Source organism: Salmo salar, chromosome ssa13 (genome assembly GCF_905237065.1).
Source record: "Salmo salar chromosome ssa13, Ssal_v3.1, whole genome shotgun sequence".
Taxonomy (NCBI): domain Eukaryota; kingdom Metazoa; phylum Chordata; class Actinopteri; order Salmoniformes; family Salmonidae; genus Salmo; species Salmo salar.
Window position 1 is genome coordinate 32,219,609 of NC_059454.1, and position 16,714 is coordinate 32,236,322.

The 16,714-nt window shown below is 40.9% G+C and overlaps 1 protein-coding gene across 4 annotated transcripts in view; it reads right to left on the bottom strand.

Moving 5' to 3' along the window:
* Nucleotides 1–2,080: 2,080 nt before the first annotated feature.
* Nucleotides 2,081–16,714, bottom strand: part of LOC106566896 (vitamin D3 receptor A) — a 109,426-nt gene continuing 94,792 nt past the window's right edge. For 2 of the 4 annotated variants that reach the window (XM_014135458.2, XM_014135460.2), the window contains 6 exons: nucleotides 14,582–14,766; nucleotides 14,250–14,349; nucleotides 12,018–12,201; nucleotides 8,423–8,577; nucleotides 3,716–3,832; nucleotides 2,081–2,793 (listed from right to left, as the gene is read on the bottom strand). In XM_014135458.2, the coding sequence (XP_013990933.1) occupies nucleotides 2,540–2,793; nucleotides 3,716–3,832; nucleotides 8,423–8,577; nucleotides 12,018–12,201; nucleotides 14,250–14,349; nucleotides 14,582–14,766 (995 nt within the window). In that variant the 3' untranslated portion in view covers nucleotides 2,081–2,539. The remainder of the gene's footprint in view (nucleotides 2,794–3,715; nucleotides 3,833–8,422; nucleotides 8,578–12,017; nucleotides 12,202–14,249; nucleotides 14,350–14,581; nucleotides 14,767–16,714) is intronic. The other 2 variants (XM_014135457.2, XM_014135459.2) reach the window with 1 other exon arrangement.

Consider the following 16,714-nt stretch of genomic DNA (forward strand, 5'->3'; position numbering starts at 1 on the left):
TCTGCAGATTTGATTAAAAGGTTTTAGTAATTTCTACATCATTACCAACAGGTTTGACCGGCGATGACTCCCCCTCTTGATTGTAAGCTTGCGTACGTATTACTCAAAATGTATATTGTACAATAAACAATATCAGGCTAACTTCTCCCTGAGGCAGGGCAGTTTGTCACCTTACCAGGTTAGTTTAACCATCTTATTTTAGCTAGTTAACCAATAATAATAAAACAAGTCTCTTTCCTCTTATGAAGGAAAGAGATTTTAAAACGCTAAATGTGTATATTTTGAAGTCTGAAAGGGGGCAACAGAACCAAATTGTTACCAAATTATCCACATATATCCTGTGTGTAGCCGACACTTTCCCCAATACATTAATGGTGCCTTAAACACAGATGTCAGTCCCACTACTAAACACTTCGTCAGAGCCTGTACTCAACACCCTTTTGAGGTCATTCAGTATTCTCATACAGAAACATCAAAAATAAAAAAGGCCCCTTGCACTCTACTCAGGGTGTATTTGTGTGCAATTGAAACCGCCTACATCAATACATACACACATTCATATGCACACAAATTGGGGCCTACATATCTTATAATATACAGAGGACTACTCATCCATTTGTTTTAGTAGAAACAACCTTAAATATAGATATTAGTTTACATGTATGTATATGCAGTACCAGACAACGGTTTGAACACACCTACTCATTCAAATGTGTTTCTTTGTTATATTATTTTCTACATTGTAGAATAATAGTGAACACATCAAAACTATGAAATAACACATATGGAATCATGTAGTAACCAAAAAAGTGTAAAACAAATACAAATATATTTTCAATTTGAGATTCTGCAAAGTGGCCAACCTTTGCCTTGATGACAGCTTGCACACTCTTGGCATTCTCTCAACCAGCTTCATGAGGTAGTCACCTGAAATGCATTTCAATTAACAGGTGTGCTTTGTTAAAAGTAAATTTGTGAAATTCCTTTCCTTCTTAATGCGTTTGAGCCAATCAGCTGTGTTGAGACAAGGTAGGGGTGGTACACAGAAGATGGTCTTTTACCAAATAGGGCTAAGTCCATATTATGGCAATAACAGCTCAAATAAGCAAAGAGAAACGACAGTCCATCATTACTTTAAGACATGAAGGTTAGTCAATCCAAAACATTAAGAACTTTTAAAAGTTTCTTCAAGCGCAGTCACAAAAACCATCAAGCACTATGATGAAACTGGCTCTCATGAGAACTGCCACAGGAAGGGAAGACTCAGAGTTACCTCTGCTGCAGAGGATAAGTTCATTAGAGTTAACTGTACCTTCATTTGCATCCCAAATAAATGCTTCACGGAGTTCAAGTAACAGACTTCTCAACATCAACTGTTCAGGGGAGACTGCCTTAATCAGGCCCCCATGGTCAAATTGCTGCAAAGAAACCACTACTAAAAAGACACCAATAAGAAGAAGAGACTTGCTTGGGCCAAGAAACACGAGCAACGGACATTAGACCAGTGGAAGTTTGTCCTTTGGTCTGATGAGTCCAAATTTGAGATTTTTGGTTCCAACCTCCGTGTCTTTGTGAGACGCAGAGTAGGTGATCTCCGCATGTGTAGTTCCCACCGTGAAGCATGGAGGAGGTGGTGTGATAGAGTGGGGGTCTTTTGCTGGTGACACTGTCGTGATTTATTTAGAAGTCAAGACACACTTAACCAGCAGTGATACGCCATCCCATCTGGTTCCACTTAATAGGACTATCATTTGTTATTCAACAGGACAATGACAAACCAACCTCCAGGCTGTGTAAGGGCTATTTGACCAACAAGGAGAGTGATGAATGCTGGATCAGATCCCCAATCACCCGACCTCAACCCAATTGAGATGGTTTGGGATGAGTTGAACCGCAGAGTGAAGGAAAAGCAGCCAACAAGTGCTCAGTATATGTGGGAACTCTTTCAAGACAGCTGGAAAAGCATTCCAGGTGAGGCTGGTTGAGAGAATGCCAAGAGTGTGCAAAGCTGTCATCAAGGCAAAGGGTCACCCGACTACTTGGAAGAATCTAAAGAATAAAATATATTTTTTATTTGTTTAACATTTTTTGGGTTAGTACATGATTCCATATGTGTTATTTCATAGTTTTGATGTATTCACTATTGTTCTACAATGTAGAAAATAGTAAAAATAAAGAAAAACCTTCGAATGAGTAGGTGTATCCAAACTTTTGACTGGTACTGTGTATTTATAGTTTAGTTATAAATACAATATATTCGAAATTCCCTTTTTCTTATGAACGGGAAATTACAACCTTATCGAAGCCCCTTCCTCCTCCATTTACCCATAATACCCTGATTAACCCCCGAAAACCTTTGTGACAGTGTGACTTTCCGGTCCATTCCGCTATTCCCCCACAGAGACCCTTCCATCAACCCCATCGCTGAGCCCTCTATCCAGCAGCAACTCAACAAATTAACTCCCGGGGGTCCTCACGGGAGGGATCGTCTGTCCATCTCTTCCAACCAGAGGGGTGGTGGTGTGGGTCGGCGTGGCTGCTAGGACACCTCGCTCCCAAACACCTCCAGCACCAGCGGGGTGAGCTGCATGCTGTGCTCGGGCTGGAAGGACAGCGAGCGGTACTGTTTGGAGTGCTCCTCGTTGAGGCTGCGCAGGTCGGCCAGCTTCTGGATCATCCTGGCGTAGAGCAGCCGTCCTCCCGGGTGGTTCACCCTGATGTAGGCCTGGAGCACCTCCGACAGACTGTCCTGGAGAACCTCGATCTTAGCGTGGTCCTGCACCCCTGGACGATCTACATCGAGGGGAGGAGGGAGAGGCTGTCAAAAGGAGTGAAGAAGAGATGGGAATGCACACAAAGATATAGTGTGCAAAACCCTAGGAACACCTTTCTAAAATTGAGTTGCACACACTTTTGCACTCAGAACAGCCTCAATTTATCGGGGCATGGACTCTACAAGGTGTCGAAAGCGTTCCACAGGGATGCTGGCCCATGTTGGATGACTCCAATGCTTCCAACAGTTGTGTCAAGTTGGCTGGATGTCCTTTGGGTGGTGGACTATTCTTGATACACACGGGACACTGTGGAATGTGAAAAACCCAGCAGCATTGCAGTTCTTGACACACTCAAACCGGTGCACCTGACACCTACTACCATTGGGGCTCCCGAGTGCCACAGTGGTCTAAGGCACTGCATCTCAATGCTAGTGGCGTCACCTCAGACCCTGGTTCGATTCCAGGCAGCATCACAACCGGCCGTGATGCGAAGTCCCATAGGGCTGCGCACAATTGGCCCAGCATTGTCTGGGTTTGCCCGGGGTAGGTCGTCATTGTAAATAAGAATTTGTTCTTGTTACATAAAGGTTAAATAAAAATAAAAATACCCCTTTCAAAGTCACTTAAATATTTTGTCTTACCCATTCACCACATACACAATCCATGTCTCAAAAATCCTTCTTCAACCTGTCTCCTCCCCTTCACCTACACTGATTGAAGTGGATTTAACAGGTGACATCAATAAGGGATCATAGCTTTCACCTGGTCAGCAGGTGTTCCTAATGCTTTGTACACTCAGAGTATAACCAAGCACATGCTCAACTTGTGTGCGTGCACACACACACACACACACACACACACACACACACACACACACACACACGTAAAACACATGTAACGCATATACGAACAAGCACAGATGGCAGCGGTCAGGTAGATACCTGGAGACAGCAGGCAGATGGCCATGAGCAGCACGTGTTCCTCCTCATGGAGGCTGAGTTTCTTCAGGCCCACCTGGAACTTCACTAGCGGCTCCAACAGGTCCAGAGTGTGACCCGCTACAGGGAGCGGCAGACAGGGGGTAAGTGTGTGTTCATGTGGTTTGACATAGTGATTGAACTACAGTGCCTTCAGAAAGTATTCATATCTCTTGACTTATTCCACATTTTGTTGTGTTACAGCCTGAAAAAAAACACGATGAAATATGCAACCATCTACACACAATACCACATGACGACAAAGTGAAAACATGTTTTTAGAAAAATGAATGCAGGAATCTAATTTAGATAAGTAGGCATATTCATACCGTGTGTCAATACTTTGTAAGAGCATCTTGGGCAGCTATTACCGCTTTGATTCGCCTTGGGTATGCATTCATCAGCTTTAGGATTTTCTCCTATTCTTCCTTGCAGATTTTCTCAAGCTCCGTTAAGTTAAATGGGGAACGGCGGTGAACAGCAATCTCCAAGTCTTTCCATAGACTTTCAAATGGGATTCAAGTCTCGGCTTTGGCTGGGCCACTCAAGGATTTTCATTTTCTTGTTTTGAAGCCATTCCAGAGTTGTTTTGGCTGTATGCGTGTGCAAAGCTGTCACCAAGGTAAAGAGTGGCCACATTTGAAGAATCTCAAATATAAAATATATTCTGATTTGTTTTCTACAATGTAGAAAAAAGGAAAAATAATGAAAAACCCTTGAATAAGTAGGTGTGTCCAAACTTGACTGGTACTGCGTGATGTATTGTTGTCTCTAACTTCTTGCCCTTTGTGCTGTTGTCTGTGCCCAATAATATTTGTACCATGTTTGATTTAATAAAATAAAAAAATAAAAAAATAATAATAAAAAATAAAAAAGACCTTTATTTAACCTGGCAAGTCATGAACAAATTCTTATTTTCAATGACAGCCTAGTGGCTTAACTGCCTTGTTCAGGGGCAGAACGACAGATTTGTACCTTGTCAGCTCGGGGATTCGAACTTGCAACCTTGCGGTTATTAGTCCAACGCTCTAACCACTAGGCTACGCTGTCGCTCCGATGCTGCTACCATTTTGTGTTGCTACCATGCTGTGTTGTTGTCTTAGGTCTCTCTTTATGTAGTTTTGTCTCACTTGTTGTGATGTGTGTTTTGTCCTATATTTATATTGCATTTATTTTATAATCCCAGCGCCCGCCCCACAGGAGGCCTTTTGTCTTTTAGTAGGCCATTATTGTAAATAAGAATGTGTTCTTAATAACGGACTTGCCTAGTTAAATAAAGGTTAAATAAAAAAGATCTGTATTTTTTGTTGTTGTTATAAATGTGCAAATGTCTAAAAACATGTTTGCAACTTTGTCATTATTCGGCATTGTGTGTAGATAGGTGAGAAAAAAAATAAAAATCAATTTAATCAAATTTGAATTCCAACTAACAAAATGTGGAATAAGTCAAGGGGTATGAATACTTTCTGAAGGCACTTTATGTAGTGTGAAGAGTGTGTGTACACACACACACACACACACACACACACACTTGAAGTCGGAAGTTTACATGCACTTAGGTTGCAGACATTCAAAATCATTTTTCAACCACTCCACAAATTTCTTGTTAACAAACTATAGTTTTGGCAAGTCGGTCAGGACATCTACTTTGTGCAAGACAAGTATTTTTTCCAACAATTGTTTACAGACAGATTCTTTCACTGTATACCAATTCCAGCATGTCAGAAGTTTACAAACTAAGTTGACTGTGCCTTTAAACAGCTTTGAAAATTCCAGAGAATGATGTCATAGCTTTAGAAGCCTCTGATATGCTATTTGACATCATGAGTCAATTGGAGGTGTACCTGTAGATGTATTTCAAGGCCTACCTTCAAACTCAGTGCCTCTTTGCTTGACATCATGGAAAAAAGAAATCAGCCAAGACCTCAGAAAAAAAATTTGACCTCCACAAGTCTGGTTCATCCTTGGGAACAATTTCCAAACGCCTGAAGGTACCACGTTCATCTGTACAAACAATAGTACGCAAGTATAAACACCATGGGACCATGTAGCCGGCATACCGCTCAGAGATGAATGTACTTTGGTGCGAAAAGTGCAAAATCAATCCCAGAACAACAGCAAAGGACCTTGTGAAGATGCTGGAGGAAACAGGTACAAAAGTATTTATATCCACAGTAAAAAGAGTCCCATCTTTCAACATAACCTGAAAGGCCGCTCAGTAAGGAAGAAGCCACTGCTCCAAAACCGCCATAAAAAAGCCAGACTACGGTTTGCAACTGCACATGGGGACGAAGATTGTACTTTTTGGAGAAATGTCCTCTGGTCTGAAGAAACAAAAATAGAACTGTTTGGCCAAAATGACCATCGTTATGTTTGGAGGAAAAGGGGGGACGCTTGCAAGCCGAAGAACACCATCCCAACCGTGAAGCACGGGGGTGGCAGCATCATTTTGTGGGTGTGCTTTGCTGCAGGAGGGACTGGTGCACTTCACAAAATAGATGGCATCATGAGGACGAAAATGATGTGGATATATTGAAGCAACATCTCAAGACATCAGTCAGGAAGTTAAAGCTTGGTCGCAAATGGGTCTTCCAAATGGACAATGACCCCAAGCATACTTCCAAAGTTGTGGCTAAATTGCTTAAGGACAACAAAGTCAAGGTATTGGAGTGGCCAATACAAAGCCCTGACCTCAGTCCTATAGAACATTTGTGGGCAGAACTGAAAAAGCGTGTGCGAGCAAGGAGGCCTACAAACCTGACTCCGTTACACCAGCTCTGTCAGGAGGAATGGGCCAAAATTCACCCAACTTATTGTGGGAAGCTTGTGGAAGGCTACCCGAAACGTTTGACCCAAGTTAAACAATTTAAAGGCAATGCTACCAAATACTATTTGAGTGTATGTAAACTTCTGACCCATTGGGAATGTGATGAAAGAAATAAAAGCTGAAATAAATAATTCTCTACTATTATTCTGATATTTCACATTCTTAAAATAAAGTGGTGATCCTAAGTGACCTAAGACAGGGAATTTTTACTAAGATTAAATGTCAGGAATTGTGAAAAACTGAGTTTAAAAGTATTTGGCTAAGGTGTATGTAAACTTCCGACTTCAATCACATTTATTTATAAATCCCTTCTTACATCAGCTGATGTCACAAAGACTTCAACTGTATCTACAGTGCTGTGAAAAAGTATTTGCCACCTTCCTGATTTCTTATTTTTTTGCACATTTGTCACACTTAAATGTGTCAGATCAAACAAATGTTAGTATTACACAAAAATAACCCAAGTAAACACAAAATGCAGTTAAGCGATAATTTTATTTATTAAAGGAAAAAAGCTATCCGAACCTTCATGGCCCTATGTGACAAAGTAATTCCCCCTCTTGTTAAATCATGAATTTACTGTGGTTAATCACATTTCTTTGAAAGCTGAGTTCAATTTCACTAGCTGATTACTGCCAGACCTGTTGAATCAAGAAATCACTTAAATAGAACCTGTCTGACAAAGTGAAGTAGGCCAAAAGATCTCAAAAAGCAAGACATCATGCTGCGATCCAAAGAAATTCAGGAACAGATGAGAAGCAAAGTAATTGACATCTATCAGTCTGGAAAGGGTTACAAAGCCATTTCTAAAGCTTTGGGACTCCAGCGAACCCCGGTGAGAGCCATTATCCACAAATGGAGAAAATTTGGAACAGTGGTGAACCTTTCCAGGAGTGGCCGGCCTACCAAACTTACCCTAAGAGCGCATCGACGACTCATCCAAGAGGTCACAAAAGAACCCACAACAACATCTAAAAGAACTGCAGGCCTTACTTGCCTCAGTTAAGGTCAGTGTTCATGACTCAACCATAAGAAAGAGACTGGGCAAAAATGGCATCCATGGCAGAGTTCCAAGGCGAAAACCACTGCTGACCAAAAAGAACATAAAGGCTCGTCTCACTTTTGGCAAAAAACATCTTGATGATCCCCAAGACTTTTGGGAAAATATTCTGTGGACACACGAGACAAAAGTTGAACTTTTGGAAGGTGCGCGTCCCGTTACATCTGGCGTAAAAGTAACACAGCACTTCAGAAAAAGAACATCATACCAACAGTCATATGGTGGTGGTAGTGTGATGGTCTGGGACTGCTTTGCTGCTTCAGGACCTGGACGACTTGCTGTGATTGATGGAACCATGAATTCTGCTCTCTACCAAAAAATCCTGAAGGAGAATGTCCGGCCATCAGTTCGTGACCTCAAGCTGAAGCGCACTTGGGTTCTGCAGCAGGACAATGATCCAAAACACACCAGCAAGTCCACCTCTGAATGGCATAAAATAAAATAAAAAATTATGTTCTGGAGTGGCGTAGTCAAAGTCAGGACTTGAATCCGATTGAGATGCTGTGGCGTGACCTTAAAAAGGTGGTTCATGCTCAAAAACCCTCCAATGTGACTTTTTCACATAGGGCCATGAAGGTTCGGATAGCTTTTTTCCATTAATAAATAAAAGCATCACTTAAAAACTGCATTTTGTGTTATCTTTGTGTAATATTAAAATGTGTTTGATGATCTGAAACATTTAAGTGTGACAAATGTGCAAAAAAATAAGAAATCAGGAAGGGGGCAAATACTTTTTCACAGCACTCAACATATGCATGTCTGTGCGTGCGCCTCTGTGTCTCACCCTTGGTGACGTCGTTGACGCAGTACTTGAAGTCAGGGCTACCACCACAGCTCCAGGACATGTCCTCTAGGTTGAAAGACTGGTTGGAGCGTAGCATAATGATCTCGATGGCACTTGACTTGAGCAGGGCGATCTGGTCCTCAGCAGTCAGCCCTCTGGAAACACAATAACATGTACTGAGCCAAACATGCAGTGTGACAGGGTGCCCTTACCCATCATCACATCACACAGAGGGCCTCTTATCAGCTTCTATTACACCAGCTGAAGAATTGAGGCAATAGGAACCTGTTTCTCCCATTGTGCGATTCAGTCCAGATTTGAGGGCAGAGATTTAAAGACTGAGTTCCATTGGTACCAAAATATGAGGGAATCAGCATAACACCATACCTAGGCTGGAATCTTGGAGTCCATTGGACAATGCCTTTCTTTTACTTCCTAACAAAAAAAAGTAGTTCTTATCCTTGAAACTGGAATTGCAGGATTGTCTGAAGAAAACAAAATTTCCATCTCATTCTCATTTTTATTTTTTGTACCCACAGACGTGTCTTCTGACAGGATGAGTGAATCAGCACTGTTCTCTAGAATGTTCTAGGGGACGAGAGAAACAGGAAGGACAAGATGTACAATGCATATGGTTACCAGGACGACGGCATTCCACTGTTTTCTTTTGAGCATGAGCACACAGGGGCATGCTGTTCTACCCCTCCACCCACATCTCTCCCCATCCATATTCACACACCCGTACCAAGGTTAATACCAAACTAGAAAATGACATTACCTGAGGTAAATGTGTGTACTTGCTAGTCTTGAAGTATATGGTTGTGAAAGAGTAGTGGTAGTAGTGGTAGACGGAAAATGGAGGCACACACCAAGAAATTTAGGAGCACAATGAAAATATTCGAGGTAATAAAGCTAGAATCCTTCATTTTTCTCAGCACACTGGTGCTCCAAAATTTAAATACCAGGTCTAACACCAAAATATTTAGGCACATATGCAAGTAAAATGGTCGCACTGTAGTGGTTGTGACTGCAGTAGTAATATGGTTTTCATAGGCCAACTGGTTAGTATTGGCAAAGATTATCTATATACTAACAAGATACTGGACTGACTGCTCTAACTATGGGAATACGTCTGCAAAGGCGGAAGGCAGGTGGGAGACGGTAGGATTAGTCGGGAACATTCTAGCCAATGAGAGGGCAGATACACACGTGAACAACATGCACAACTCCGTGATAAAGTAGTTTGTCTCAAAGTTGCCGTACCACGTGCGCACATTCACAAAAACCTAAAATTCTATTCGATCAAATAAACCTTGCATAGCAAATTAGCAATTCAATTTTATGTTTCCCATTAACCTCCATACAAAAAATCCCCAGTTCCATTGGTTAACCTTGTATTTTCACACAGACAGATTGTCACTTTGCCTCTTCTTCTCTGGTTATAGTGAGCTATTTTGTGGTGGTTTGTAGGTGTGGAGATATTATAGCAGGCTAATTTAGTAAGCTTGAGTGAATAGTATTAGCATCATAAGCCATGTGTGTTTTTACAAAATCTATTCTAGCATTTAAAGTTGCAGTAGCCTACATTGGGTTTACATTTTTCAATTACAGCATTATTTAATCTGCTATGTAGTCGGTTAACAATAATATTTACATTACAATAATATCTTCCAATTACAACTATTATGTCTCAACTTTTAAAATAATACAATCTATTAGCTTCCAAAATGCAAGTGTTATATGTAGCTGTCCGATAACACGTTCTGATGGAATGGCTTGTCCTGCACTTTGTAAAGACCCAGTGCATTGACAGAATTAAAAAAAAAAGACATTGGTCCCTTTCTAATCATAGCAATGTGAATGCAAAGAGGACTCAGACCACAAAATAGGTTAAATTAAGTGGCAAAAGAGTTGAGTCCTCATTCAAAATCAAGAGCAGATTCTTTTTTCCCCCCAGAGTTCACTTTAAAGAGGACTGAGATCGGTGGCGAATCCAAATGTTGCCTTTAAAGTATATGGGGCTTATGCAAATTTAAAATGGTTATAGTTAAAAAAGTGTCAGTCTTTCCACAAACTAAATTGAGTCAGTCTGTACATGTGAAACAAATGGTTACATGGTTATAAAAATCTGTATACAAGCACATTATTCCAGAATGTTTCGCACATTTGAAAGTTTGAATGGCGTTTCTAGCTTAAATGGTTGAAGACTAGTCACTAGAAGCGAGCAGAATTTTTCCCATTCAAACCTATAGCCATTTAAATACATTGGGATATATGCAAACGTTGTTGTGCGAAAAGTATAAGTAGTAATACAACTTTTTCCTAGCAACCTGAAGACTGGTAGCTTTTACAGTTGTTTTGGTGCTACAGGTGCCAGCAAAGGTAAATAATAAGAAAAGGTATGTCCAATTTCTTAAGTTGTTTTGCTTTCAACACGCACACCTAATTACTGGGAATCTTGATCCGCTGTGCCCGTACAGCACCTGACTGCTGGGGAACAGGCAGTCTCCCTGCCAACGACTGAGTCATGAGCCACAGAGCCACACTAACAAAGGCTGCCAGGCAAACACACAGCCAGCCAGGTCATTCTAAACAGATCCTGTAACTGAATGGGAATCCTGAATACATGCAACCCCGACTGATATGACTGGCGAGAGAGATCCATTTACACCTGTGATCTAACCCTTCATCACAAATACAGGTTTCAGCCATTTCCCTGAATGCTTTCTGAGACCGAAGTTCAAATAAGTACTGTAAGCACGGCGCATAGGCTTTGATAGTTCATGGAGATCAACTATTGGGGAGAGGGTGCAGGAATGACTCAAACGCAGGTCAGTAAAATGTACAATTTTCCACAGTACGAGAGTTTACCACTTCCCTACGCATATTTGACTTTGGCCTTTCCGCATTTAGTCATTTTGAGAATGAGGATTCATTCCTGCAGTAAATCAACTCTACTAGTGAGTCTATGAATGTTACATTTGTCTGGCACACCCTTCCCCATGCCGAGGACATCATTACTGCTTTGTTGGAACCACATGTTAAACATGAAACAACTTGTTGTGAATATGTATTCATGGCATGTTCTGTACAACATGTTCACTGACTGCATACATCTGGGGACGGATTGGGAACCTTAACTGAACACGTCATGTGATGCAATCACTCTGTTCCAGCGTATTCCAGGAAGAGCACTGAGCAGTACCCGCCGGAGGCCCTAAGTGTTTATCAAATGCCTTACACACACACACACACACACACACACACACACACACAATAACACTGTACCAAAGCTTGTAGCTATGCAATTAATGAAGTCGTCCACCCACAGAAATAACTACTACCGGCTTAATGGACAGAAGGAGCCTGACAGACATCCACCTCCAGATCAACATGTTGTGTAATTGCCTAATTAAAGATAAAGAATATGGTGGAGCAATCATTTGTGTAGGTCCTACACAATCCCTTTAATGTACAATTGTAGGGCTCCGGGGTGAATTTTCTACTACGTACAATCCTAACCTTAACCATTAGTGGGCAAAATGTACAACTGACCCCAGACCAGAGAAGGCACATGATATGCAAAGAGTCCCACCTGAAGCCAGGGATCATCTTAGCGAAGCCGATGACCTTCTGGATGCTGTAACTGACCAGGTCAGCCAGGTGGGGTAACATGGAGAGCTTGGAGCCATCGTCCTCACTGGAGTCTGGGCTGCCTGCACTGTCCTGGTACATCATCAACAGACTGCTGAATTTCATCAGCTTGGTGTCCACTGACTCTACACAGGGAGAGAGAATAAAGGTGTTTAATGGAGATGGTAGAAAGAGAGGTGTTCAATAATAAAGAGAAAGGATAAATGTAAGAGATCATGGGGAATGTGAGCGAGGGAGAGATGTCAGTGGCAATAAATGGTTGCTAAAGGAAGCAAAAGGTTTACAATGAAATGGTACAAAAGGCCATTCAACTCTTCCAGGGCCCAGTTTCCCGAAAGCGATGTAACTTAGGCTTATGAGAGCTTTAACGACACATCTTTCCTACAACAGCCGAAGATATAACACGCGTTTCCCAAAACACCACGCAAAGAGAACAGACACTACAAATGCGTCGTTGGAGCATGTGTCGATACTGATTAGATCGAAAGAAAAGGCAGTGCTTCTCTCAGATCATCTTTCTCAATTCAAATCTCATCTTAACATTAGTATTACTCACATTACCTACAACGGATCAGCTCCCAGAGAGATATTACCACCTACGGCTGCAAATATTGAGGCAGCTTACTCTAATGCTTATTCAATACAATTCTAATGCTTACCGCACATTAAAGGCTATACATTATGAAATATATTCAGACAATTTACAGACAGTAACATACAAGTAACAAAACAGAACTCAATTTATTGAACATTAAATGTATTTCAATATGATTGAAATAGGCCTATAGCCTACTGCAGTAACAGTAATCATACCCCTAGACTGATACCAATTTTGTGTTACAGCTGGATTTTTTTTAATATGAATTTGACCAAATGTTATGAAAAGTATATAGAGAAATCTAATTTACATAAGTATTCACCACCCTGAGTCAATACATGGTACAATCACCTTTGGCAGCAATTACAGCTGTGAGTCATTCTGGGTAAGTCTCTTAGAGCTTTGTACACCTGGAATGTGCAATATTTGCACATTTCTTTCATTAAAATTCTTCAAGCGCCCTCAAGTTGGTTGTTGATCATTGCTAGACAGCCATTTTCAAGTCTATGCATAGATCTTCAAGCCGATTTGTCAAAACTGTAACTAGGCCACTCAGGAACATTCAACGTCATCTTGGTAAGGAACTCCAGTGTAGACTTGGCCTTGTGTTTTAGGATATTGTCCTGCTGAAAGGTAATGTCACCTTAATGGACAGAAGCCTCTGTTTGGAAAGCAGACAACAAGGTTTTCCCTTTAGGATTTTTCCTGTGCTTAGCTCTATTCAGTTTATTTATATCCTAAAAAACTCCTTAGTCTTTGCCGATGACAAGAATACCCATAACATGATGCAGCCACCACCATGCTTGAAAATATGAAGAATGGTACTCAGGGATGTGTTGTGTTGGATTTGCCCTAAACAATTTATATTCAGGACATAGTGAATTTCTTTGCCACATTTAGTGCCTTATTGCAAACAGAAAGCAAGTTTTGGAATATCTGTATTCTGTACAGGCTTCCTTCTTTTCACTCTGTCATTTAGGTTAGTATTGTGTAAGTAACTATCCATCCTCAGTTTTCTCCTATCACACCCATTAAACTCTGTTTTAAAGTCACCATTGACCTCATGGTGAAATCCCTGAGTGGTTTCCTTCCTCTCTGGCAACTGAGTTAGGAAGGACCCCGGTATCTTTGTAGTGTCTGGGTGTGTTGATACATTAAAGTATAAGTAATAACTTCACCATGCTCAAAGAGATATTCAATGTCAGATTTTTTATTTTACCCTTCTACCAATAGGTGCCCTTCTTTCCCTGGTCTTTGTGGTTGAATCTGTGTTTGAAATGCATTGCTCGACTGAGGGACCTTACAGATAATTGTATGTGTGGGGTACAGAGAATAGGTAGTTATAAAAACACTATTATTGCACAGAGTCCATGGAACTTATTATGTGACTTGTTAAGCACATTTTTACTCCTGAACTTATTTAGGCTTGCCTCAACAAAAGGGATGAATACTTTACTTGACTCAAGACATTTGGAGAGACTTGTCAATGACGACAAGAGTAGTCTTGCTCATCATGTTAATGGAACATGTGATTGTGGTGCATGTATACTGTGTGCCTGCGCATGTCCCCCTCACCTGGTGAGTGGTTGAAGGAGTCTGAGGAGGCATCTGACAGCGAGTGAAGGGAGGCTGCACGACTGGCACTGCGTGTTACTGGGCCCCCTCGCACCGGGGGCTGCAAACACACAACACATGCATTTAACATATAGCAAAAACACATTGTGTCTATCTTGTGAAGTGCACATGGGAGTGATTGACAAAACAACAGACCCAGAATCACTTGAATTGAAAATGGTAAAACATTAAATGCATGTCATGCAATAGCTGTGATTTCATATCGCAATAAAATATATACAGCAAAAAAAGTGAGAACGTGAGTGGCTAAGCATATTTCGATCAGTACAGACCCTAAAGCGTGAGAAGTCGGAGTAGGAGTCGTCGTAGGTCTTGTGGTGTGCCTCCACCAATGACGCGATGACCTGGCTCTGCTCGTCATTCAGCCTTGGTCTCAGGGCCTCCCGCGCCGCCTCCTCCTCCTTCCTCTTCTGGATCAGATCCTTCTTCCTCTGCACCTCCTCATCTGTCAGGATGACTGGGGGAGAGGAAGGCGAAGGGGAGACAGGTGAGAAGAGGAGTGGTGGGAAAGAGGTAACACAGCTAGCCTGATTGCCTTTCACAGGAGCCTCTCTCAGATCTCCTGACAACAGTGGTCAATTAAGTGAGTTTCTATCACTAGTTGATAGTTTTCGTCACACAAACAGCAGCTATGAGAGAGGGTTGAAACAAGACACAGTAGAATGCGTGTAGGCTTATGTTCTTCCAAGGAGAACCACCATTAGCACCAACAAGTGTCATCTGAGCTGTTCTGTTTCTCAAACAAACATACATAATGCCAAATTCCATACTGCGGTAAACCACTACAAGATGATACACAAAGCAATGTAGAAATATACCAGACAGAGGCTATCAACTATACATTAGTAAATATATGGAAACTAAACTAGAAGCCAATTTTAGTTTCAACCGATGAAACAAATAATCATATCAAATGTACCAGACAGAGGCTAACATGCAAACCTCACCGGACACATTGCGTTTGCGAGCGTTACAAAATAAAATGTAGACATCATTTCAGCCACACCAGTCACACGTGTGACCGAGTGTCTGCGTAGCCAAGCACTAAAACAGAACTTGGATCTAGGTGAGACACTTGAAGCGCTGCAAGTCCCGCTTCTCCCATCTACTCATTGGTTTTCAGGAGCATACGACCCCACGTGGGTATTTGAAAGATGAACGAAGAGAGATTAATGCTAGATAACTACAGCAACTAAAGTCAGAGAGCATTATTTTGAGGTCATGAATTTAACATTTTAAACACCAGTCCTATTCAACACACTGTTTAGAGTTTTTATGAGGACATGTTATTTCCCCCATGCTCTTCCTTCACAAGTTGTCTACACCTAAACTATATCAAAACTAATTTCACACATAGGCCTATAATAATAGATGTAGCCTAAAGACAAGATTACATTGACTATAGTCTGATGGGTGAGAATATTATTAATTCCCTTGTGAAGAGACTGCAGTGCAGGTAAATCACAAAGGGAACAGAGCTCACCAAAAAAGCTACTTTTTCCAAATCATCCTTCAGGCAGGTTAAGACGTTTTGATTTCATAACATATCGGAAAGAACAGGTTCTACGATTTCTAAAACATACATTTGCAAAAAATATATAATTACGGCATGGGCTCTATTTTTCAAAATATATTTGTTTTGTAGAGCATTACAGCCGCTATTCAATATGTTCTACATGTGAGCACTTGTGGAAGCATAGCCATAGGCTATTAAGCACAGATTATATATATATATATATATATATATATATATATATATATATATGATTCTAAAGACCTGCCTTAAAATATGAATGCATTTGATGGTAAATTGAGGTGTTGTGGTTTTGTTTTTACATATAGCCTACAGTAACAAACTAATGATCATTTTTTTTGCGTTGTCTAATGGAGAGCCTAACTATAACCGTCAAATTATATTTTTTGCAATAGCATATATAAAAACAGACTGTTCAAATAAATTGGCTCAAAACAGGATGGCTAGATGTGCAGCTTGATGTTCGATGCCCAGACATGGGTCAGAATTCTACAGATTCAGCAACAACAACAAAAAAGGACCATAATACATTTCAGTTAAAATAACAACCCAATGTTCATCTACCAGGACAAACTAGCTAGCAATAGTAAGCTAGCTAAATGTCCATGAATGTTTCATGTGTTTGACATGCCCCCAAATTAATATATATTGAACAAAAATATAAAAAGGCAACATGTAAAAGGATTTGCCAAAATACAAAAGTAGGCCTATGTCGTAGTAAAGTGTTCCTCCCTCCTGTGGGGAACAACAATGCCACCTAGACTGGAAAGTCATGTGGGGTCTCTTCATGTCAGATTTCAACCCAAGTGAGAAAACTCATCTGCTGAGTGGAGATCCAGCAAAGATCCATAGAATTCTGTCAATTATGGAA